The sequence below is a fragment of the Octopus bimaculoides genome, chromosome 24 (genome assembly GCF_046866305.1).
Source record: "Octopus bimaculoides isolate indiv1 chromosome 24, ASM4686630v1, whole genome shotgun sequence".
NCBI classification, from domain to species: domain Eukaryota; kingdom Metazoa; phylum Mollusca; class Cephalopoda; order Octopoda; family Octopodidae; genus Octopus; species Octopus bimaculoides.
The window spans coordinates 33,376,983-33,404,606 of NC_142951.1; the positions used below are offsets into that span (position 1 = coordinate 33,376,983).

Below are 27,624 nucleotides of genomic sequence, written 5' to 3' on the forward strand. Positions count from 1 at the left end.
ATCTAAATTGATTCGCTCCCTAATTAGTTGGGCTATGACCCTCTCTGTAACTTTCATAACCTGATCTAACAGCTTGATGCCTCTGTAATTATTTGTATCTAAAGCGTCACCTTTACCTTTGTAGCAGTTGACTATGATGCTGCTACACCAGTCATTGGGTATGACTCCTTCGTGTATCACCTGGTTCGTAATACGGGTGACTAGGCTATAGCCAACACTGCCAGATATTTTGAGCATCTCTGCAGTGATTCCTGATGGGCCGGGGGCTTTCCCGGTCTTCATACTCTTAATTGCTTTATCTACCCTGGTACTATCAACTCGGATAGCTGGTCCCTCTATTGGGTCGACATACGGCAGGCTCTCTTTCTCCCATTCATTCTCTTTATATATATATATATATATATATATATATATATATATATATATATATATATATATATATATATATATATATGATGTTGGTGCATGTTGCAGTCCGACTTGTCTAGCCCTGTCAAACAGTCCAACCCATGCCAACATGGAACCCATTTGTTAAATGATGATTATATATAGCAACGGTCTTTCAGTTTTCATTTACCAAATTCATTCACAAAGCATTGGTCAGCTGTCATATAAGATGCTTTCTGAGCATGTTACTCAGTGAGACTGAGCCCAAAACCATGTATTTGTGAAGTGAACTTCATTGTCACACAGACATGCTTTCATTTATTACACGCGTATATGTATACACATCTTTTTACACTAAGCCTGCAATGTAAACAGGCATTGTAAATATTACCTGACTTGGAAACAGGTGAGGGTTGGCTACAGTAAAAGCATCCAACTGTAGAAAATCCACCACACTAAACTCTGTCCAACCCATGCAAATATAAGAAAGTGCCCATTAAAACGATGGTGATGATGATAATGATTATGATGATGACGGTGGTGGTGATGATGATGATTCGTGTAAATAAGGAACATCTTAGGAACTTATAAAATAAGAGTTAAATTTTTCCCTTTTCAAGGATTTTGTTTTCTTCATATTCGTCCTTTATGTTCAATTTGCGACAATGGCATTTCCCAAACCCATTAACATTTCAAGACCTTTACAATCCCCATTATCAGAATAAAGAGACAGTAACACTGGCTTGTTGATCACACACTTTGCAGTAAGGCCACAAAGGATTATACGAACACTGTTATAATAATTTAGAAAATGCTGGATTTTAAAATTATACAATATTATGTCCTAGTGGATTTCGTGATTTATTGTACTTGTGATGTATCTGTTGGATTTTGGTTTGTATTTTGCTTCTAGTAATGTTTCCATAGTTATTCAATTACTTGTGTATTTTTTTTTGTGTAATTTGTAATTATATATAAAAATGCAGTGATAGGTGATGTCAGCTTGTATTGTTCTGTCTCCAGTATTATTTTGTGTATTGTATTATACCTTGCATGTGTGTGTATATATATTTATATATATATATATATACTCTTTACTCTCTTTTACTTGTTTCAGTCATTTGACTGTGGCCATGCTGGAGCACCGCCTTTAGTCGAGCAAATCGACCCCAGGACTTATTATTTGGAAGCCTAGTACTTATTCTATCGGTCTCTTTTGCCAAACCGCTAAGTTATGGGGACGTAAACACACAAGCATCAGTTGTCAAGCGATGTTGGGGGGACAAACAGACACACAAACATAAACACACACACACATATATATATATACATATATATGATGGGCTTCTTTCAGTTTTCGTCTACCAAATCCACTCACAAGGCTTTGGTCGGCCACAGGCTATAGTAGAAGACACTCGCCCAAGCAAAATACCCTCCAGCCTTCATCAGGTGTCTCGGGGAAATTTTGAACCTGGGTTCTCATTCCTAAGGTATTTTTCGATGTTATTATTATTCAGGTCACTGCCTGGAATCAAATGTGTATGCAGAGTGTCCATAAATTACCGTTACAATTTGAGAAAAATGAAAAATAAAGGATAACTCAACAGAGTTTATTGGAAAGCAATCTTTTATTAGAAACTTCCATATGGGCTCTGTCAGTTGCACACAACACATTTAAATGATACAATAAATTGTGCGAGTTGTAATGATAATGTATGAACGCCCTGTATACATACACCCACACACATATATCCAGTTCAGTTTCTTCTTTGCTCACAAACACATTGGGCAGCAAGTCGACACCTGGTTTTCTCTACATCCAGCCTTGCGGTGTTGGTCTCTCTCATGTCAATTATGAATGTTCTGTATCATGTGGTCTTTGGTCTTCCTCTCTTTCTTTTCCCCTCCGGTGCTGTCCATTTGAAAGCTATTTAGAATTGCATTAATCTGGTAGCTGGAATAAGTCACCTGTTAGTTTTGATTCTTTGTTCTGCAATGATTTTGCTAAGTGGTCTTGTGTCAACTCTCTTTACACCCCCCCCCCCCACCATTTTTTAAAGCTATTTCTATAGATTTTCTATATATATATATATATATATATATATATATATATATATATATATATATATACACACACACACATATACAACTGGCTTCTTTCAGTTTCCATCTATCAGATCCACTCACAAGGCTTTGGTCAGCCCGAGGCTATAGTAGAAGACATTTGCCCAAGGTGCCATGCAGTGGGATTGAACCCGGGACCATGTGGTTGGTAAGCAAGCTGCTTACCACACAGCCATTTCTGCACCTATGTATATGTTCATTTGGTTTGTCTTTTTTGCATGTCTGTTTTTTTCTTTTTCATATGTTAGTGTAGTGGTTTATTATCCATCTGTCCTTATGTGCCTGGACTAATGCCCTTTAATTCAAATGTTTATGGAAAATTACTTCCCAAAAAATGGTGAGGACTTATATAAAGGAATTACATTAGATTGGACCTTGGAACACCATTTGTCATGTTTCTGCTTACTGATAACACAATGCCCAACTCATATTCTAATCTCAACAAAGATTTTTACAGGAATATGTTTAACCCTTTAGCATTTAAACTAGCCGTATGCGGTCTAAATATTCTACCTGTTTTATGTTCAAACTGGCCAAATCTGGCCTCTTAAACCAATTCTGTGATAATCATTCTAAAAATAAACAGTTGCATCATCAAAATCTCAGTTATGAAGTTGTGCAAGATAAAGTTATTTATGCCTAAATATCACTGTAAATGCTGTGAAATTTTTGGCAACACATGGTATTTTTCGATGTTTGAAGTGGAGATTGATTTGTTTTGGAATTACTGATATGGTTTCAGCAAATAGCAATTTCTAACTTGGAAGGATTTACACTTGAAGACTTAGAAAATGGAGAGAGAAAAAAATTAACAGTGACTTGTCTTTGGATAAATCAAATATAGATGTGTCTGAATTTCCATCTTTCAAGGAAGACGATTTTAATAGTGAAAGTGATAAAGATCTTCAGGTTGCAACACAAATAAAATATTACAGTGAGATGGTTGAATAATAAAACACCAATGCATATTCCTGATATTACTGAAAATATGATGGGGTGCTGAAAAGTTCCTGGCTTTGGGTAAAAGAAAACAGATTTTATTCAACAGATTCCCCTCTCAGATTCACACTCTTATTGCAGCTGTCCTTCAGTTTTTCTAAGCCCTGTAAAAGAACTAGGAAGGTTGGGCCACCAACCAGGCCTTTTGTGACACCCTTAAAACCATGTATATATATATATGTGTGTGTGTGTGTGTGTGTATATAAAAATGTATTAAACGAAAATATTTATATATTTGAGTTTATTGATGTCCATGATTAACATCTAGACAATTACAAAGTACTCTAGTTAGAAAATGAAGTAAAGTTAGCTTAGCTTGATACATTAGAATTTCAATGTGTAAGGTTCAAAAGTCACTTCACATTCACGTGGTTTCAGGTTTAGTCCCACTGTGTGGCACCTTCTTTGGGCATGTGTTTTCTACTATAGCCTTGAGTTGACCAATGCCTTGTGAGTGAATTCAGTAGGAAGAAACTGTACAGAAATTATGTGTGTGTGTGTGCTTGAATATGTTAACACTTTGTGTTTCACATGAACAAGCTATGGATTGTGATTGTTGTTGACATTTACCCTGTCAACAAACATTCAGTAGCTCTACACTTTCAAAGACGAGTGGAATGGGAACGCTTACTCAAAATACAGATAAGGGTTGGCAATAACCCCTCTATAAAATATAATCATCCGACCCATGCTATCATGGAAAAACAGACATAAAACAAAATTTTATTGTCTTCACTATGCCATTAGCTACATTTTGCATCACACCATTTGGGAACCCCTGGCGTTAAAGGCTCACAATATCGGTGCTGCTTCAAATAAAAATCTTTCCTCTAACTCTTTAGCATTCAGGTTGCTCTGTCAAATGTAACGTTTATTTATTCACATTGTTTTGAATTAATCATGCATTATCTGATAGCTTTGAGATTTCAATGATGTGATTTCAATTATTTTTAGAATGACATTATAGGGTAGGTATAAGAAGCCAGATCTGGTTGATAAAACAAATAGACTATTTTGGCCACATATGGTCAGTTTAAATGCTAAAGGGATAAATATTTAATATTTCTCAGACCACACCTTCAAAACCTGACATTTGTGCCCCCCCCTCTCCCCTATTGATTAAATAGTGTTCTTTTTTTACCTAAAATAGTCTCTTTTATTTTTTCACTTCTAATTATTGAGTATTTATTTTGTTTGGTTTAAACTGATTTGTTTGTATTCCTGAGTGTTTGATTATTTTAATTTGTTGGCCTTTGGTAATTATTGCTAATCAGACTCTGAATGGTCGTTAGCTACTAATGAAAATACATTATTTTCGTTACATTGTCCTCTTTAGAAACTGGAATATTTCCTCTTATATTATTATTAAAAAGCAAGTAATATAATGTAGAAATGCCTGTGTGTGTGTGTGTGTGTGCATATGCGCACATGCATGTCTGCTTCATGTGAGAAGTGTTACCAGCAAATGGTGATGTTTGTTAACATACTATGTTAACAGATTTTGCAAATCATCTGTTGACACTGCACCTTTGAAGATGTGTAGAATAAAAAAAAATGCAAATCCTCTGCTTGAAAAACCGGTAAGGGTTAGTGACAGGAAGAGCATCTGGCTGTAAAACAATATCTCAGTAATATGTACTCATCCAACGCATGCATGTATGGAAAAAAAACAAATGATACTATTTATGATGATCTTTACGTTCTGAGTTCAAATTCTACCACGGTTGACTTTGCTTTTCATCCTTTCGGGATCGATAAATTAAGTACCAGTTGCGTGTACTTAATTAAGTACCGGGCTGTGTACTTAGAGTAGAAAAGATTACTTATGATGATCATCCTGATTTATGATCCTATTTATGATGGTCATCGCAGATTAGAAGTGAACTTTGTTGAGTATTGGAATTTGTGCTGCGACAAGAAGCAGTGAGATGGATGCATGAAGATATACGTATGCACACACACACACACGTTTTCAAAGATTCTGGATATATACTTCGAATATTGAATACTGGACTTTGCGTATAAATGTGATCATTCTCTATCGAACATCTGATGATCGATGACAATCCACTGATACAAAACACACACGACCACACACTTATATACACGCATGATATTTTAAAGACTTTTGTGTCCTGCTTTTTTTATATTTATGGTAGAGGGTTGAGTACATTACAAGATGTGAACTGGATCTCGTAAGAGCCATCAATCCATTAACGAGCAAAACAGATCGTGTGCCTGCACCCCAGCTCCCCCCAAATAGTTACTATGGTTCTATAGAGCAATGCAGTCGCAGATATTTACAGTAAAACAACAGATGTTATGATAATAGGACAGGGAGCAGGTATATTGACAAATAATGAGTGAGATCAGACCTGAGAGTGCATTAAATTGACAAATGAAAGCCAAGGTGAGCTGGAAATCAGAGTAATAATAAATCAACAATTAGAAGTTCTTTTGCTTTTTGCTTTTTTTTTTGTTTTACTTGCGAGTATTGACTACAGTAAAAACCCTCTCCCTCCCTCTCAATCTCTGACGTGTGTATTGTTTATTTTTATGTAGAAACAATTTAACCTTAAACTGAAGAACTATTCAATACTTTTTTTTGTAAGTATATTTATTATACTTCTACAAGAAGACGGGTGACAGTAACTTCGAAGTTTTGACCTGTTAGCCTTCTAATGAAAGCAAGTAGACTGAAACTTTGCAGTCATTGTTACTCTTCTTCTTCTCAAACTATAATACACGTATATTTAAAAGTATTATATTGAAATAATTGTTCTAAAGCTAGCTTAAAATAACAAGAGGATATTTGCTAAATGGGGACTCAATACTGAGAATCAAGTTGAATCTATTTTATAGTCAACTAACAGCTTATTCAACCATTAAGCTGTTTGTCCCCCCACCATCGCTTGGCAACAGATTTTGGTATGTTTACGTTCCATTAACATAGTAATTTGGCAAAAGGGACCAAGAGAATAAGTACTAGGCTTACAAAGAGTAAGTCCTGGGTTCGATTTGTTCAACTACAAAAACCACAATCATGTGACTGAAACAAGTAAAAGAATAAAGCTATATATATATTTAGACAGATTTCTTTGAATTTCTGTCTATCAAATCCTCTCACGAGGCTTTGGTAGGCCTGGGGCTATAGTAGAAGACATTTATTTAAGAAGTTCTGCTTTTATATATGTAAACAGTACTCTAATGGAGGATGAATTTTCACTTTGTAATAGTTTAGTTGCCAGTCTGTACAAATACATATTTCTGACCCTGAAAATGGGTCAGCATAACTTCTGTGGAGCAAGCCACCATCAAAGGTAATTGTAATTTATAAGACTTAATTAATTCTTGTTGGAAATATGATTGAGTTTTAGCTGCATCACATAATGCAGTCGTAGCTTTGATATCTCGAGATTTATAATGTTTGTATTTTAGCACTGTGGGAAGTGAATAAACTGTTAATGCTTTATTACCTGGTGTTTTCAAGGCCTTTTGTTTGTATGCTAAGTATATCTGGTTGCAGATTAAAAATTGTGCTTATATGTATGCAGTGGTGGTGGTGGTGGTAGGGTGGGATAAGAGGCTTATCAGTTTGCATGGAAGGTGGGCGGGTATTGATTGTTTGTCAGTCTGAATGTGGATCCGATGAAATGAATACCAAGGACAAATCTAGAATCAATCACCTACAGTGATAGCTTTATTGGTATGGAGCATGAGGCTTCAGGAGAAAGCAGGTGGATGGTGGATGGGAGGGAGGGAGGGAAGGAGGTGTGAATGATTGGGGACAGGAAAAAACAGCAGAAGAAATTTTATGAAAGAAAAGCTATATAATTGAAAAAAAAGTACTGATACAAGAGAAAAAAAAAGCTTATAAGTGAAGCAACTGGTGTGACTAAGTACATGAGTTCATTAATTTTGTGTGTGTGTGTGTGTGTGTGGTTGGAAATACCTGTGTTATTTACCTGAGAGGATCTCTCAAGAACATGCGGTGCATAAAAGCCCATGTAATTATATTGTTGACAGATGAGAATCATCTGCTATGGCCACTGGAACTGCCAGATCACGTGATTTCACCCTGCTGTGGGTTCCTCAGTGACAGATGTCCAGCAGTGTGGTAACAACTGAATCTCCTGTCCATGATATGTAGAATCCAAGTGTCTATTCAGATCACGTGATTTCACCCTGCTGTGGGTTCCTCAGTGACAGATGTCCAGCAGTGTGGTAACAACTGAATCTCCTGTCCATGATATGTAAAATCCAAGTGTCTATTCAGATAATGTGATTTCACCCTGCTATATGGGTTCCTCAGAAATATTCGATAAAATTTTTACAAGCTTGTCAAACTGAAAAGTGAAAAGTTAAAAAAGTAATTGCTATATGTGACACACACACACAAAAAAAAAAACAGTCTTTTTTTTTTTAAATGCTCAGTAAAATAAATTAGGTTTTTAAAATTGTCATGTTTAACTCTTTTGTCTGCACATTTCAGTTGAAATACATTGACTTTGTTTCAATTGATTTCAAAAACAATGAAGAATTTAATAAAAACAACTTTGTCATTATTAAGCTGGTGTTTGGAAGAAATTAATGTGAAGTTTTGATGGAAGGTTTTAATTTACACCACTTTTGTATTGTGGAACCAGGGTGTGGATGGGTTGGTGGGTGTCTCAGGCATGTCGGTGTCAGAAGGGTTAAATATTTAAATTAAAACCTAGCTTTACATTTGGAAGATTCATAAAGCCTGACAATTTATTGCCATAGATTAAATGGCTGAGAGATTAACTTCATAAACCATTTTATGATAGTTTTTCATTCGACAGCATTGATTATATCTGAAGCACTGATCAGGCACTTTCCACAATGTTGATTACTGAAAGTACATGTTGACGGCATTCATCATTAAAGTTCAAAAATCACTGCCAGATCTCTTTTACTTGTTTTAGTCATTTGATTGTGGCCGTGCTGGAGCACCGCCTTTAGTCAAGCAAATCGACCCAAGGACTTATTCTTTGTAAGCCTAGTACTTATTCTATTGGTCTCTTTTGCCGAACCGCTAAGTTACGGGGACGTAAACACACCAGCATCAGTTGTCAAGCGATGTTGGGGGGGACACACAAACATATACACACACACACACACACACACACATACACATATATACGATGGGCTTCTTTCAGTTTCTGTCTACCAAATCCACTCACAAGGCTTTGGTCGGCCCGAGGCTATAGTAGAAGACACTTGCCCAAGGTGCCACACAGTGGGACTGAACTCGGAACCATGTGGTTCGTAAGCAAGCTACTTACCACACTGCCACACCTACGCCTACCACACAGCCACTCTGTTTAGGATGCCATTTTTTAAAAATAGAACAGATGTACTTGGTAAGGGTAGTAAAAGTGCAGATATTCAATATTTTATATAGCAATTGTAATAAACCAGACTAAATTCAAAACATAATAAGTTTGCATATTATACGTGAAAGATTTTTTTTCCTGAGATTTCATTATCAATAATTAAGGGTGAACATTATTATACTCAAGTGTGTATTATATATGAGCATACTTCTTTTGTTATATAAATCTGTTCCTGCTACACGGGAACATTGATGCCCATGGCAAGCTTGATGCCGTTACATTCTGAGTTCAAATTCCGCAGAGGTCACCTTTGCCTTTCATCCTTTCGGGGTCGATTAAATAAGTACCAGTTACGCACTGGGGTCAATATAATTGACTTATCCCTTTGTCAGTCTTTGTTTGTCCCCTCTATGTTTAGCCTCTTGCGGGCAATAAAGAAATAAAAAATATTAGTGTGCATGTGTGTGTAATCAGCAATGGTGTAGAGCAGCCTTAGAGAATGATGTACTCTGATGTACTTGCTGACATACATATGTATTTTTAATTAAAAATTTTGAATTGCTATATATCCACATCTATCAACTGGGGGTTTTTCCCCCCTAAACAAATACATTATTATTCCATAATGAATGAATTTCAATCAATTGTGTCAATGTAATAGTGGAATGCATAACAAGTAAGCACAGACACAACTATTGTTTTGTAATCTAGTCTCTTATTTGCAATGGGCCTCAGTAGTGGTGGTGGTGGTGGTGGTGGTGGTGGAGGAGGAAGAGTAGGAGGAGGACTCTCCTGTTGTGAACAGCAGATGAGGATTCCACAACCTTTTGCTGAACAACCTGCACAGATGATTTGTTTATTGTGGTGGCTGTGTCTGGTAAGGTGGAGGGCGTGTGGCTTAGTGGTTAGGGTGCTGGACTCACGATTGTAAGATTGTGGTTTCGATCCCTGGACCGGGCGATGCATTGTGTTCTTGAGCAAAACACTTCACTTCATGTTGCTCCAGTCCACTCAGCTGTAGAAATGGGCACCACTAGTGGAAGTGCATGGCTTAGTGGTTAGGGTGTTGGACTTACGATTATGAAATTATAGTTTCGATCCCTGGACCCGACGATCCATTGTGTTCTTGAGCAAAACTCTTCACTTCATGTTGCTCCAGTCCACTCAGCTGTAGAAATGGGCACCACTAGTGGAAGTGCATGGCTTAGTGGTTAGGGTGTTGGACTTACGATTATGAAATTATAGTTTCGATCCCTGGACCCGACGATCCATTGTGTTCTTGAGCAAAACTCTTCATTTCACATTGTTCCAGTCCTCTCAGCTGTAGAAGTGAGTTTAGCTTGGAGAGGGATGGGCTCCGCCAGGCTTTCTTACTCTAGATATGCTGTGTGGGGTTAAGGGATTTGCCAGTTGTCACTTGTGTGGTAAGAAATTTGCTTTGCAACTACTTGGTTCCAGCTTCAGAGGCCAGATTTGGCTGGTTTGAACATAAGGCAGGTAGAATATATGAGTTGAATATGGCCGGTTTGAATGCTAAAGGATTAAATATTATTAGGAATTTACTTAAAGAAAACTTCTTATCTATCTGACCATGCCTGTGTCCCTGGTCTATAAAAGGCAACCTCTTCTTTTAAAGTGTTTTTAATTTAAAACATTTTATCATAATTTTATGTAAGTCTCCTTTGTCCTAATGTTTAGAATATTATTATTATTAACAGATCAACAAAGGATTTTGGAGTAAAAGGTTTTAATTTCAGTATGAACACTTTAAACTAGAGATTTTGTATGACAGAAGTCCACTACCCTTCTTGTAATTAAGCCATGAAATGCACATATACTGTCGTTGATTCAGTCAATTATATTCCTCTTCCTGGCTTTATGATGGTCTCTTGGTGTCTAATTAAAACAAACATTATTCTAATAGCAGCTTCAGTTAATTTGATTTTATTATAATTAATGTTTCAAGTACTCGTACTAATTCCATTTGTGAAATTGGATTGCTGGCCAAAAGCAATTAAACTGTTACTCTAACTAAATATTACTTAAATATCTCTATTTCTGCATTCCCCCCCCCCCCGCCCTTTTTTTTTTTGCCTTTTATTAAAAGGCATGGATGTGTGGTAAGAAGTTTGTTTTCCAACCACATGGTTCTCGGTTCAGTCTCACTGTGTGGCATCTTGGGCAAGTGTCTTCTCTTATAGCCCTGGGCTGATATTGTTTTTACCTTTATGCTCCAAATCTTGAATATTTCTGTTTCGAAATCTTTGTATTTTGACAGTTTCTTCACTTCTTTTCAGGCAACATTTTGGTCAGAAGGGATTGCAATGTCCAACAGTAAGCAGGTGTTTCCTTCTCAGTCCTTTATTATCATACCTGGGCATTTCACTTAGATTTCTTTATTAGTTTGAAGAGGTATATACCAGATGATTGTGGCCCACTCATTTTCGTGTACCTTGTTTGGCATATGCTTATGCCATTTCTTGTTTCTTGTAATGTTGGCATCAGAGTTGTGAAGTCAAAACAAAAATCTTTGACTCCAACTCTGACTCTGACTCCTGTACTATTGGCACCTCTGACTCCCACTCCTCTTTATGTAATCAAGTGATTGTGGTCTACGCATCTCATAAAGCATATGCATACGCTTGTACTTTGAGTAGGCCCCTAGGTTATAACTGGTTTATATTGAAGAACAAAGATATTGTGAGTTGGAATCAAAGTCAGTATAGTTTTACCAACTCCGACTCTGGCTACCCCTTAATTATTAAATATTTATGTGGAACACAATTTTAAAAAAATCTGTCTTACATCAGTTTTATTACGTAATCATAGAATGGTTTTGAAAATTTGGCCTATCTGTATGTGTAAATCATGGGAGCAAGTATTTATTTTTACAGCTGGGTTAGTCATAAGACAGAGGCAAGAGTGTTAATTTTCACTCAGACAATGAAATGGAGCAGTGAAAATATAAATGGTTGCCGCTTACACAGTTTGGTTGTGACATTAGCAGTAATGGGGAGTGGCGGAATTCTTGCATCATTTGTCATTTTTAATGAAAATATCTAAAATTTGCCATTTACAAGCAATGTTTTACACTATTTTTTTCTGTTTTCTATTCTTTTATTTGTTTCAGTCATTTGACTGCGGCCATGCTGGAGCACCGCCTTTAGTCGAACAGATCGACCCGAGGACTTATTCTTTCTAAGCCTAGTAGTTATTCTATCAGTCTCTTTTGCCAAACCACTAAGTTATGGAGATGTAAACACACCGTCGGTTGTCAAGTGATGGTAGTGGGGAGAAACACAGAAACACAAACATATACATACATACATATATATATATATATATATATATATATATATATATATATATATATATATATATATATATACACACACACGATGGGCTTCTTTCAGTTTCTGTCTACCAAATCCATTCACAAGGCTTTGGTCAGCCTGAGGCTATAGTAGAAGACACTTGCCCAAGGTGCCATGCAGTAGTACTGAACCCGGAACCATGTGGTTGGTAAGTGATCTACTTACCACACAGTCACTCCTGCACCTACTATGATTATAATTTTTCAGACTATTAACTCCATCTCTAAAAATGCACCACCATCATCATCTTCATCATCTCCTCCATCATCATCTATCCACTTTTCCATGTTTGCATGGCACAGATGGGATTTGTTGAGTGGATTTAGTAGATGGAAACTGAAAGAAGCCCGTCTTATAACTATGTGTGTGTCTTTGTAGCTGTATTTGTCCCTCATCACTACTTGACAACCGGTGTTGGTGCATTTATGTCCCTGTAACTTAGCTGTTCAGCAAGAGACCAATAAAATAAGTACTAGACTTTAAAAAAAAGCCCCTGGGTCAATTTGTTCAACTAAAAGTCCTTCAAGGCAGTGCTCCAGCATGGCTTCAGTTAAATAACTGAAACCAGTAAGAGATAAAAAAATAAAAGCACTGGGTTGGATTTGAACTCGGAGACTCTTGTCCATAGCTTGGTTTCAGAATCATTATCTGGTATTTGGCAAGTGTCTTCTACTAAGTCCTGAGCCAGTCAGTATCTTGTGAGTAAATTTTGCAGGCAGAAACTGTGAGAAAGTCTGTCGTGTGTGTCCGTGTGTCTGTGTTTGTTCCCTACTACTGTAACTTAATAGTTTTGCAAAAGAAACCAGTAGAATTAGTACTAGAGTCAGTTTGTTTGACTAAACCCTTCGAGGCAGTGCCCCAGCTTGGCCACAGTCCAATGACTGATCCCAGTAAAAGATAAAATCAGCAACAGTTGTCAAGAGTGAGAGACAAACACAGATATTTCCCTTACTCAACTCGTTTCAGTTTGGCTAGTTACGAAAATATGATAAATAAATGTTGATTAAGGACCTTTGTTGCATTTTAAACTAGCTAACTTCTTTTCATGTTGTTTATTTATTACAAGGTCAAATCTTGGGTTGAGTAACATTTTTCAGAAAGATTTTGTTTTTCTGTCTTTTTTTTTTTTTTCCTTCATGTATTTCATAAAAACAATTCTCTTGGCTATGTATCCTGTTATCAACCGGTTCTTTTGAGAGTTGTGTTTGTGTGAGGTTTACTTAACGTTAGCTTGACTCTTCCCATGAGCAAAAAAAAATTCTAATTGTACCTTTTTTTCTTCTTCTTGACACATATGTATATAATAGATAACATCATATGTTGTCTATTATATACAAATTATTTGCAAACACACTTTGTATTGTTGTGAATATTGCTTTAGGGGTTGTGTGTGTTTATGTGTGTTCGTTGCTTAGCCAGAGGAAGAGAGGCAGCATACATGACACTTTTCAAGATCTCTGGGATAAGTAGATGGAAAGAAAGAAAAAAAATATTCTAAAACTGAAGACCTAGCCTGGACATTTGCAGCCTAGTAGTCTCTGCTAAAGGTACCACTCAAGTACCAAGTGCTGGTGTTTTCCTGCAATATTGTAGACTCCACTTAACATAATCAAAAACCAGATGGTGGTGTTCTATGCTGAGATAAACACCACAGTTTGATTCAGATTCACACTCAGAACCTTGTCTGTTATGACGCAAAAGCTTTTAGTAAAGAAACAAACATCGCTACAAGTTATTTCCCCATGTAGGATATTATAACTTGAAATAAACTGTGTTTAAAAAAGATTAGACTGGATGGTCATAGTTAGAATGTCTTCAGTAATTGGTCTGCTCAACCAGGGCCAAGATGAAACGAAACACCACCAACATGTTAACAACTATTCCTCATCCTACTTCTCAAGACGTAATATGGTTGCTACGTTATTTATATATGAAGCAGATGCTTTCAGAGATTTTCCTCAAATTTCACTTGTATCCGTGAAGGCAGTGTTAACACTATTATTTATTTACAAACATCTTTAACAATAAAGCTTTTCCGATTTCTTTTTTATCTTTTCTTTCTTTCGTTTCTTTTCTTTGTTGGAAATCCTTCAAGGAAATATATCCTCTGATTCCCCTCTTCCTTAATCCTTTGTCCGACGATGTACTGCGAATGATGTCGGAGAGACGGATTAAGTTACTTGTTTCATCTGCTAGAAGATGTTTCTCAGTGTTTGCCAGACCAGTCGTACATCATGTTAGGCTGCTTGCTTCTTTGGCTGGCATAGTCCTGCATCAGCATTGATGTGGTATTTTCTAGGTTGAAGATGTCTTCTTGCAGCAGTTTGGATAAAAAGGCAAGAAGGAAAGAAAGAAAAAAAGAAGGAATAAAGCAAACACCAGTTGGTTGGTACGTCTGTAAACCAAACCTCAAAAATGTCTGCTTACCATAAGCTTTTTGTTGTTTTCCTTCTTTCTTTCTCTCTTCTTGGTAATTATCCAAATAACTGTCTTTACCATGATTCTTCAATGTTTGTTATTTCTGTAAGTAGAAAATGGTATGGAATCTCAACTAGGAAAAAATATAAATAAGTAAATAAATAAAACAATCACTTGTTGAGTTGGGGAACTGAACTTCTTCATGACCTGGTGCCGGTGGAGACAACAAGAACTTGTTTATTATAGTTTATTGTATGTAAAATGTGTGTGTGTGTGTGTGTGTGTGCAGGCGCACATGTATCAGTGTTAAACATGTTAGATTTGCTATCTTATTTCATCCCAGATATATCAAGTTGTTTCCATCCTCTTGCAAACCCACCTTCATTCACTTCCTCCTAAAATGCTCTATTGCCCTTCCTCCTAAACATGCTCTATCGACCCCCTGCTCCTAAACATGCCCTATCCCCTGAGTGGGACTGAATTTGGCACCCTGTATTTAGGAAGCCAACTCCCTACCACACAGCCACACCTGTGCCTATAGATTGGCCATATTTGCAAAATTTATTTATTTCCATTTGTTTTAGCTTTCGTAATTTGAATTTCTTTCTGTTGTTTGCAGTAATGTCTGCAAGAATAAATATCTTCATAAGTTGTCAGTGTTATTTCACTGGAGAATATTCATTCGTTCCTTCTGAGAAATCAAGAATCCCTAAGGATCTACCTCAATGCTATAGCAACCGAAGTAGGCAGCTGCAGCCCACCCCAACCCTTGGACTGGCTGGTGCCCATTCTCCTTTGCTATCATGAGGCTTTTTTGTGGGGCTGGATTTTCTACAGGGAGCATACCCTTGTTTACTCCCAACCTCAGTTTCTAGACACGAGTGGTCCCGATACCAAAATGATTTTGAAGATATGTGGTGAGAAGCTAGCTCAAGCAGGCAGGGACGCTACTCCCTGAGACCCCTTTCAGAGTCCCCCCCCCTTACCTATATATATATATATATTGGGGAAGGTGTGGCCTCCAACCTCTGTATTCTAGTCTTGTTGCGTGTGCTATTGGTTAATGTTTCAACCATTATGTAATCCTGGCTGTTGTTTGCCAAAACAATCATATATTTTACAGAGCAAAAAATATTATTTATGTTTTCTATACCCTGTTAATAATGTGTGTGTGTAGAAATGAATTCATGTTTTTATTTTTTTAAATTTTTATTTTAAAAAAAAAATCTTTTGTAGGAAATCTATTTTGGTTCAAAACAAGAGCAGAAAAAGCTATTTTACTGAAGAAATGTAGATTGAAGTAAAGAACAGGAAAAATACCTCCAATACTGGATCACAAGGAATTAAATTGTTTTTCTTAGAACCAAAGAAGAAAGTGCTGCAACATATTCCAGAAAATCATCTTCAAATTCCAAGAAAGCATTCACTTTTATCTAAAGAATTAAAAACAAAAACAAAAAGAGAGAGAAATAAAAACACACACACATACAAAAAAAAAAAGAAAGTGATAGGTATTGTAATCAAAAATTAAAAAAAAGAAAAGAAAAGAAATCCAAACACTGAAATCAGCATTTTTTTTCATTATTTTGGCTATCTTATGCAAAAACATTTAAGTTTGCTTTTTTTTTTTTTTTTCGTTATTTTCTGAAGTTATATTAAAAAGCCTCTGCTTCATCTCAGTCAGTTGACATCAAGAACTGTGATCTGGCTTGAATTATAATAATTAAGAAAAAAAATTTTTGGTTCACATTTGAAACATAACGAAATATTGGTAACAAAGTTCCTCAATGTTATCAAATGAATTTTTAGCCCATTAACCATGCACCAATCATTAATCCATCACTCCCCACCGTCATCTATTCCAAAGTAATATGTTGTATCATTCCCTTTTTATGTCTCCGTCTTTCTCTTATTTTGCTAGCGTTACAGGGACTTCTGTTCTCCCATTAAACTATCAAGCTGAGTTTGTGTGCTTGCATCGTAGAAACTATGTATTTTATAAACACACTTTCTAGTTATGTGAAATGACTACCTCTTCCAATATTAATAGTAATAATAACGATAATAATGATGTTTTTTCTATGAGTTGAAAAATATTAAATCCAATGAAATGTTAAAAAAGAAAGCTGTCGAGAAATACAGGCAGCAGGAGTTTTCTCCACTGCATGAGTATGCAGAAGAGAATGAGCCAGTTCGGATACACAATAACAGCAACAGTTTCTTGTCGGAGAACAACTCGGCCGAGAAGCTAACATTGGCTAAGAGTAAGAACAAAGAGTCTCCGTCTGGTGATCCAGGGTTCACCACCATGGCAACAGATGACTTTACCAGTGGGAGACATTACAAAACTTTCCATATTACTGGCGGGAAAGTCTCAGAGACGGCTTGCGGTACAATTGGTCCCGTCGGAAGGGATGGCTGCAACAGTTTGCAAGATTCCATTGATGATTTCAGAATCGACGGAACCGATCAGGAGGATTCTGAAATGCTGGAGAATCAAGATAATGGTAGTCAGTTTTCTCTTGCCACTACTGCCGCTGCTACTGATGACAAAGATGATGATGATAATGATGAAGATGTGGATGTGGAGGAGGAAGATGAGGAGGATGATGAGGATTCCGACATTGATGTCGTTACGACTCCGACGTCACCGAATCGTTTACAGGAATCCTCAGTTACTGTAAAACTTGCAGGAGTCAGAAGCTTTTCTGATTTTGCTTCTTCTGCAAGGACTAACGACATCTCTACTGGTTTTGCGGACACGTCTCCAACACATTCGGAAAGTGCAGAAAGTTCCGAAGTCCTACCTGGCCTGACGATAACCTCGGCCTTTTCGCTCAGTGCTGACATGTGGGACGACGAAAACGACACGAAAGAGGAAGACACAGAAGATGGCACTTACACAGATTTCATTAAGGTCAGAGTCAACGAAGACTATGATGCCACCGACTATGCCACGTGGCGCGAATTGGATTCTGACCCTAGATGCAGTGTTAGTCATTTAGAAAATGAATCACCACACTTTGAACCAGGTCTACAGGAAAATGTTCCTGATCTCTCAGTGGTGAAGCAGGAAAATGAAGATCTTTTTTCATACCCGCATTGCCCCACAATCCTTACCGACCAGTTCTCCTATGAGCAGCACATCCAGTCGCACACAACCGCTCCTCGGTCAAAGGTTTACCTACATCAGTGCTCTGTACCAAGTTGTGATTTTGGTACCAACATGATCCGAGAGTTTCGAGCACACTACTCGGAGAATCATGACAATTTATCGTCTTACCAATGCCGCTGGTGCCAGACGTATCTGAACTCTCTTGGAGCATTCCTTGATCATATCGGAGATAACTTTGTTGTGCCCTGGGTGAAGTGCCCTCATTGCCATTTGAAAGAGAAAAGCAAAACCGAAATCCTTCGACACATTTCCATAGAGCACCCTGGAGAGTCTCAACGGGTGATCGCAGGTAGCATGATTCTTTGCCGAAGCAAGGTAGAAGCCACTGTGTCATCATTATCATCATCAGCATTATCATTACCCTCTCAGGAGAAAGAACACCAAATGACAGCAACCTATGTCAGCCTGCTGAATAAGCAGAAATTCGTTTTGAATAATAATGAAACTATCAATAGTAATGGTAACAGTAATAACAGCAATAATGATGATAATAATAATATTAACATTACTACCATTACTACTATTACTAAAAATAAAAGCAAAAGACGTAATGCTACCACCAATAATAATAGTCGTAATAATAATAATAATAATAATAATAATAACATTGTTGACAGTGAAATTGAAGAAGATGATGTTGATGTTGAAACACTTAGCAGTAGTAGCGTTGAAAATTTAAAAGATATTGTTAGAAGTAATAATATTACTGTTGATAGAATTATTAGTAACAGCATGAATATTGATAGGATTATGAATGGCAACAACTTGGATAGTAATCGAAACAATAGTAGTTACAATGCAGACGACGACGAAAGCATCAACATGAACAATAACGAATCTAGTAGTGTGTCGAGTAATTACACTATTAGCCGTTGGTACAATTGTCCGGACTGCGTTTTCAGTACGACCAAAGCACAAGTGTTCCTCGCACACATGAAGGTTTGCTTCCCCCTGAAAACTATGGTGAATCCCAAGGAGGTGAAATTTGAGTGCAAAGAGTGCACGTTTGCAACAAGCAGCAAAAAGGGGTTTTTGAATCATTGTCATGTAAAGGAAGCGTTGAAAAATGTCCCGAAACAGCCATATGGAAAGCATTTACCCATAAGCAATCTTGAGTCGTCAAGCAAAAAGCTCATGCCAGAGAAGAAAAAAATTGTGGGTGTGAGAGGTAAAAAAAATCGCAGCGCTCTTCGGCCTTCTGTTTATAATATTGTGGATGACAAGTACAAATTCATGTGTCCATACTGCTCCGAGAGCTTTGAAAAGATTAATTCTATGAAAATCCACATATTTCGTAGCCATCGAGAGCATTACAACAAACCTATCTCGTTGCATCAGTGTCTCTCGTGTCACATGAAATCGTCATCTCAGCTTGTTGTTCGGCAACACATTGAACGCACACATTTCGGTCGTAAGTCTGGCATCCTTCTTATAGACGAGCCTTCTGAAATCATATCCAGAAAATTCCGGGTGCAGCAAGACAATAATAAGAAACTGATCCAGACTATAGAGCCAATAGAAAAATTGGACAGTGATGCCGTCAAGAAAGTGTCCTCGGAACGCTGTAGTAGCTGGGGCCGATCGCAACAAGCAAACAACGAACTCTTCAAACAGAAAAATGTGCCAGCTGAAGGTAAAAGCTCTGAAGTAACCCCTGAAAAGCCATCTACGGAGCAGCATGTCTCAGATCCTGAAGAATCTGGTGCCTCAAAGAAAGAAGAACTGAAAACTGAAACACCTAACAAAGTGCAGGAAATGGAAATTATAAAGTTTGGCGTTGGGGACCATTTCACTGAATACATCCACTGCCCTCGGTGTTCCTATCAATCACAGAGCGTAATGGGTTTCTATGGACACATCAAACGGCATGAAAACATGGTTGTTTGTATAAATACGAGACGGAAATATGAATTTCACAAACCTAAATATGACAAATATTCGGAAACAGCTGCCAGTGGCAATACTAACTCTGCTGAAGATGCGCCCAGAACTTCAAATTCTGACTCAGTACCAGTAATTAATTCCGAAACTGAATTACCAGCTGCTATTAATGCAGATAAGTTGGTTAATTTGACCAATGAGAATTCCGAGAAAACAGCAGAAAGTTCCAAAGAAATTTCTGTGAACGAAATTCCCGAATCTGATGGCAAAGATGCATCAGCTCTTATGCAATACTCTGTTGAATCCGAGGCAGTTATCATGAACAAACAATCAGAAAGTGATGTCGACAAAGAAGAATATTCCAAATTAGGTGGCCCCGTTTTAACCTCTAAGTTGTCCCAACTCTACACTGTCAGAGGAATGCTTCAGGAATGCAACCTCTGTGATTATTCCTCTGATTTTCCGTCTTATATGCATCGGCATCTGCTTTCAAATCATCTCAACGTTCACTTCTGGCGATGCGGCTACTGTTTCTATCGCCATTTGCAGCAGTGTAAGATACTGAGGCACTGCATTAGGCATCATGCTAGCTGTGAGCCGTATGCCAAGTGGCTTGGCATTCCAGACTGGGAAAAGAAAATAAACATTTGTCTTGCCAACAAAAACCACAAGGCTCATAATACAACAGAAGCAAAATCTCCAAAGATGCCCCTCTCTCCTACGACCGCTTCCCAGTCTTCTACAGTCGAAGAGAAAATACCTCCCTTGTCGCCAAAATCGAAAGAAGACAACATTAAAGTTCCAAGTGAAATGAAAATTATAGAAATTGAAAAACTGCCTGGGAATCTCTACAAGTGTAAGGTCTGTTCTTACTGTAGCATATATCAGACAAACGTCTTGAGACATATTTCTTATATTCACGGCGCTTTTGGTAAAAGCGTTGAAGGTAACTTAGAATCTCCAATAATGAATCTGACTGCTTCCGTTCGATCCAAACTGTCTGGTGAGAAGCAAGAAAGCTCCAAGATTGATGGAAAGTCAGAAAACACCTCCCCCGTGCCATCTGCACCGCCAACACTGTATCGCTGTGTATTCTGCAATTCTGTGAACATGTCTGCTGACGAAGTGAAGAAACACATGTGGCAAGAGCACTCCGACGAATTAACCAATGTTGGTATTTTACTGAAATCCAAAGAGGAGAGCGCTGGGTCTTCCCGCAAGAATTCCAAAAGATCACAGTTACTTAAAAAACACTTACATCAGCCTGCCAAGGGTCGAAAGGTTAAAACTCAGTCCAAGAATGCCAGCGAACAATCTAGTCCAAGAGATGCAAATGAGGAATCGATGACCCTGAAGCATATTCGAAAGAATTCTGCCAAAGGTGATGGTTTTCAGGAAGGAAGCGAGGACGCCTTGGCTTTGAATTTATCATACAATGAAGACCAGGACTATTCACGTCCAGTTAAGCGTCCAGCCACGAAGCAAAACCAGCGTGTTCCAGCGAAACGACGTAAACAGAAAACTGCTCAAAGCAAAGCTAATGAAAGAAATTTGTTAGAAAACTTGAATGATGATATGGTTTGTGAAACCCTCCAAGATGGGGAATTTCATATGGCTGAGAAGCTGGCTGCTCCGTCAGGGAATGGCACAGAGTCTCAGACACAGAGATCAGGTGAGATATTGCCGGAATTACAGAAAGTTGATATGGAGATTTATAATCGCTATATATTCAAAACTTATGATGGTTCCTACCTCTGCAATTTCTGCATTACCAGCATGGCCACCGAAGATGAAGCGCGACAACACATTCTTTCAATGCACCCGAAAAAGGTTGCCAATCCCTCTGAACTACCTTGTCAGAATTTCCAGATTTTCCGACAGAAAACCAGACGTCCAGAAATTATCGTGCCTATTGCCGCCAAACCACGAGGTGCTACAAATGCAAACCGAAAGTCTAAAAACCTGAAGCCGAAAAGAGATCCTTACAAAGCCATAAAACAGCCAAAGAAGAGGAAAGCGAGTTCAAATAAGCCGAGACCGAATGCAAATAAATGGCAGGCAGCTGAAAAGAAGTTAATGCCAAAGCAGCTCAGGACAGTAACTGACAATGAGATGAGCACCAAGGAAGAAAGGAGTTACACGGATTCCCCTACGATGTTCCTTGGCGACAGTTTTACAGATGATGACGATGATGTTGATTGTATCTTCAGCTGGAGTTATGACGACGACCAAATGAAAGTCTCAAATAGCTGCACTGATCAACAACAGGTGTCGATCATCCGGATGATAAAGTATCAACTTGATGATTCTGAACTTTTCAAATGTCCATTCTGTCAGCTCAGGTCAAAAAGTCACCGCAAGGTCATGGACCACATTCGAATGCACCATTTAGAGCTAGAGGTGAATAAATGTTCACAATGTCCTTACACCAGTTGGTTTGACGGGGAGATGTCAAAGCATGCGCAGTTAGTGCATGGCTGCATCACGTCGACAGCTAATCACCGACCGCCAGATCCTATGGACTCTTTGCTAAATAATCCAGTCAAACCGGACACAGCTGATGTGGCTATCAAGAATGAACAAACACCCTCTGATGTATGTAACCCACACCGGACGACGAATACTACTACTACTACTACTACTACTGCTACTAGCTCTGAGTTCACTGACATCTACGTGACCACTGATTATAGAAGCTTATACTCAAAGACTTCTTGTATTAAAAACCAGGCTCTTCTCTACACTTGCACCATATGTTCACTACAATTGGTGAGCCAAAAGCTGTTTTTTGAACATGTCACTAAACACTATGGACGAATTTACCAGTGCTCGTTGTGCTCCTTCAAAACATACCCAAGGTAAGAGAAAAGCCTGTTATTTTTTATATATCTTTTGTCTTTTAATTAGGAAGGTAGGCAGTGCCTGTGACCCCTTGCAGGATCTCTAAGTCTGGTTAGGGAGGAAGGTTACTCTCAAAACTGGACAGCTGTTCTAAATACTTGTAATAGGGGTGTGAACACTTGCAATGGGTTGGACCCTGCTAAAGATACCGGTATCAGTCTTTGCCTTTCCTTAGGATAACATTGGGGACATGAAAATTGGGAGACTGATATGCATGGGCGACTGCTGGTTTCCATAAACAACCTTGCCTGTTGTGTCTCGGAGGGGAACTTTCTAGGTGCAATCTCATGGCCATTTATGACCGAAGGGGGTCTTTACCCTCTTATTTCTTTGCAACATCAACCTCCTGGAATTCCCTTCCAGCTAATGTATTTCATGCAGATATTGACTGGTGGTGTTTGGGCTCAACATAAACTATTTCAGTCCCATTAGTTCCAGAAGACCTTACAGAAGTTGTTGAGACATTAAAAGGGTCACAGACACTTCTCCATCATTCCCCCCCCCCGCAAAACCCCCCTCCACCTGTTTTAATTTTGCTTACTTTTTTCTATTTATTGTGTATTTTTTTTTTTTTTAAATTTCCAGAGAATTTATGGAGAACCACATCCGCACTCACCAAAATGCTCCCAAAGAGAACATCAACATTGTTGTACTCTGCCATGAATCTCTGATGGATATTCCGGAGAGTATTATCAAACCTTGCCAGATATTTACGTCTTCAGTTTATTCTCCTATGGGTCTTACTGCCAATACTACTACTGCTGCTGCTGCTGCTACTACTACTACTACTACTACTACTACTACTACTGCTGCTGCTGCTGCTGCTGTTACCACTTCCGACGGCCACTCTACCCCTCCTGCTTCTACTGCTGAGTGGTGGCCCTCAAGCCCCACCAGCCTGACCCTCACCGCCGCATCGGCAACCGCTGCTGTGTCTGCACTCTGGACAGACTACTTAAAGTACTGCTGCCCCTTCTGTACTTTCAAAACTGACCAGCTCAGTGCATTCGAACGGCACCTGAAAGGCTGCGGCGAGAAAAAGCTCGCCGCCGCGGCTGTCACTTCCGATCATCCTTCGATTTCCGCTTGGCCGGAGCCAGAGCCAGAGCTCCTCCCAGAGAGTGGCGGCAGCGACAGCGACAGCAACAACAACAACAACAACAACAGCAGGAGCAGCAGTAACAACTCCCACAACAACAACACCACCACCAACTCGAAAATTCTGCTGCCTACCATTTTCAACGTTCACGTCACACTACAAGACATTTTTGCATCGTATAAGCCTGAAATTTTTGATTTTTACACATAAGCATATATATATATGTATATGTATATATATATATTTATATGTGTGTGTATGTGTGTACACATATACACACACAGGCACACATACACACATATATCAAATGTATCGTTTCTTTTTGTGGCTTTAATTTGCCCCTTTTTCCTTATCTATCCCATCATTGACCTCGTCTCCCTTCAAATTATGAATATTGTTATCAATTTACAAGTTTTCTTGCTCAAACGAACAGAATATTTGGAAAGAAGAGAAAAGATTTTTCTTTGAGAAGGGACTATATATGTATGGATGTGTGTGTGTGTGTGTGTGTGTGTATGTATGTTCATGAATTAAAATTTTTTTTTCTTTTCATTAACATGAACAAAACCTAATAATTAACTTCTGTCCAATTAAAAAAATTTTTTTTTTATATAAATGGATTAAAATTTCAACGTTCACCCTCCCTCCCTCCCTCCCTCCCTCCTTCCCAACACTCACACGATGACCACCACCACCACCACATCATAGACAGATATCATGTTTTTTTTTTTTTTATTTTGTAAATGTTACCAAAGAACAGGAAAGAAAAGAAAAGGAGAAAAAAAAAATTTTTTTTTTCTCTTTAAATAACCAACAACTATATGTAGCAGTGTATGTATGTATGTATGTGTGCGTGTGTTTGTTGTTGTTGGGATAGGTGGCGGTAGTTGTATGAGTGTGAGAATCTCAGAACCTACATCAAAAATAAACAAAAAGCAAAGAAAACTATAAAAACAAACAATAATAATTGGATGGGTGTATTGAAATTTGCTGCTATTGTAAGATATCACAATTTTCTTTTTTTTCTTTCTTTTTTTTTGTAAACTTTATTTATGACTTTATTTATTTTATTTTTATTTATATATTCTCTCTCAACCGTGCTCTTTTTTTTTTTTTTTTTTAGTTCAAAGTGATGAGAGGAAAACTCGTGATATTATTTGAAACTGGTTTAAAAAAATCAAATCATCTTGCTTTAAAAAATATAATTTTTCTTTTTTTTTTTTTTTTTTCGAAGTTTAATTATCAGTGATTCAACAGATTTCCTACAGTGACTGTATTTCGATTTGATTGTCATTTATTTTGACAATTATCGTTTTATATATACATATTGTGTGTATATATATATATATGAGTGTGTGTGTATGTATGTATATGTGTGTGCGTGTATATATATATGTGTGTGTCTGTATATATATATATATATATATATATATATATATATATATATATGTATATATATGTGTGTGTGTGTGCGTGTGTCTGTATATATATATATATATATATATATATATATATATATATATATATATGTATATATATGTGTGTGTGTGCGTGTGTCTGTATATATATATATATATATATATATATATATACCTAAATGTTCTGAAAATAAAACAATGAAGAGGAATTTGTGGGAGGGTGGTATTCAGCACTAAAAAGCCAAATTAATGCCTTAAAGTGCTGAGTTTGGAGGTTCTATTTGATAAAAATCCAAATTTAAAAAAAAAAAATCCAGCGATCCAGAGGGTTCATAAATGTTTTTGGAACCGACCTGTACTGACTGGACAAATGGGGGAATAGAAAGCAAACATGCTAACCCATCAGCACTTATGGTGACATTACCATTATTGTTTTCATCATTGTTGTACGACCCATTTGGGTTGGCGGCTGGTGTATTGGGAGTGCTAGTATTCTTGCTTTCTGTTTGCAACTGAGGGTCACGCAGCTATCTTCTGTAATTGTCCTGGTGTATTAGATGTGCATGTCTCTAATATACCCAACATAGATGAGAAGGTGGTGGAGAGAAAACTGTAAATCAAAGAACATTGTTCCACTAGGCCACCATATAGCAGTTTTTTTTTGTTCAATTGCTCAATGTCTGTTATCCAGCCAAGCGTTTTAGGTACCAAAATTGTAAAACTCTTGAGCAATATATATATATATATATATATATAGGTATATTCTTTATTTGTGGATATACAATTCTACCATCAGTTTCATGCAATGCATCACAATTATCACTTAAAATATTGGTAATCCATTTCCTTTTGGATACAGCCACATAAGGTTACAAGAGACTTTGCGAGACTTGAAATGTTGTTTGGTGATATGGAGTGAAATACATGATATACTGATAAGAGGTGGTAACCCATAGTTGCATCATTAATTATGGAACACTTGATAATTGTAATGTTTCGCATGAAACCTCTGGTAACATTGTCTATCCACAAATAGAGAAAATATTTATCTGCCAAATGTAGTGTTGAGTACACATTCTCATTATCATTACATTTGTATATACATATGTTTATATGTATATATAGGGATGGCCATGGTTGGAAAATTATCAGGAATATATTATATTACCATGTAGCTAACACACCAGACATGTTTCATTCATGCATGTCTTTACCATGTTTTTTGATTGGCTACTTCCATGCCATAGACTGCCAAATCAGGACAGTCTATGTGACCACTCTCCTCTTTGTCATTTCCTCCCTATCTAAATGAGAGTCACCAACTGACCAATCAGTCAATCATACAAAGTGGGAGGATATCTAACATACTGGATAGCAGCTTAAAAATCATGAGTTCCCGATCAGCTGCGATAAGTAAGTTATGAATTTGCACCAAAGATAAGACTAGCTGCCTACCCAGTGGGTAATTTAATCTCTCCTCTATTTAATATCAGGAAACTGTCTCTTTTAAGAAAAAATACCAAAAAAAAAAAGAAAGAAACCTACAAAAATCTTATATAGGGCTTTTTGGCTGTTTTATATTGTATTTTACAACTAATCACTTATGTTGTAAACGAGTTCATATTAGCAGTGTGTTTTTTTTTTAATTATTTACATGCATGTATATGTATGTATATATATATATATGTGTCTGTGTATATGTGTGTCTGTGTATAATATGCATATATATATTTTTGTATGTTTGTGTCTATGTGTGCATATATACATGTCTATATATATATGCATACATGTACATATGTGTGTGTGTATGTATATATTATATTATATTATATTATATATATATATATATATATATATATATATATATATATATATTATATTATATATATATATATATAAATATATATATATATATATATATATATATTATATATATATGTATATAAATATATATATATATATATATTATATATATATATGTATATAAATATATATATATATATATATATTATATATATATATGTATATAAATGTATATATATATATATATATATATATATATATATATTTATATTATATTATATATATATATTTATATTATATTATATATATATATATATTATATTATATATATATATATATTATATTATATATATATATATATTATATTACATATATATATATATATTATATTATATATATATATATATATATATATATATATAATAGAATTGCATTACTTTGTTCATATGATGAGTCTCTGCTGCCTCGTACTTGTACACTGTTGTACTCCATGTACTTCATGTTCGCTTTACTTTCATTTTCGTAATACAATATCAGTGGTATTAAAAACCATTTCTATTAACTCGTTTTTCCTTCCTTTTTTTTTTTCTAACCTTCTAAACCGAGATAAAAACTGCAGATTTTTATAGTCAAAACAAAACAGGAAGATGTGACATTCACACCGTTCCTTCGAGCAGTGTCATCTTAA

At 36.8% G+C, this 27,624-nt stretch overlaps 1 protein-coding gene across 1 annotated transcript in view; it reads left to right on the top strand.

The window, feature by feature from the left end:
• The window catches only part of LOC106876777 (uncharacterized), a 30,054-nt gene extending 5,394 nt beyond the window's left edge, over positions 1-24,660 (top strand). The window contains exons 2-3 of the mRNA XM_014925484.3: positions 15,896-22,573; positions 23,202-24,660. Of these exons, the coding sequence (XP_014780970.3) occupies positions 16,770-22,573; positions 23,202-23,925 (6,528 nt within the window). The 5' untranslated portion in view covers positions 15,896-16,769 and the 3' untranslated portion in view covers positions 23,926-24,660. The remainder of the gene's footprint in view (positions 1-15,895; positions 22,574-23,201) is intronic.
• Positions 24,661-27,624: the final 2,964 nt, after the last annotated feature.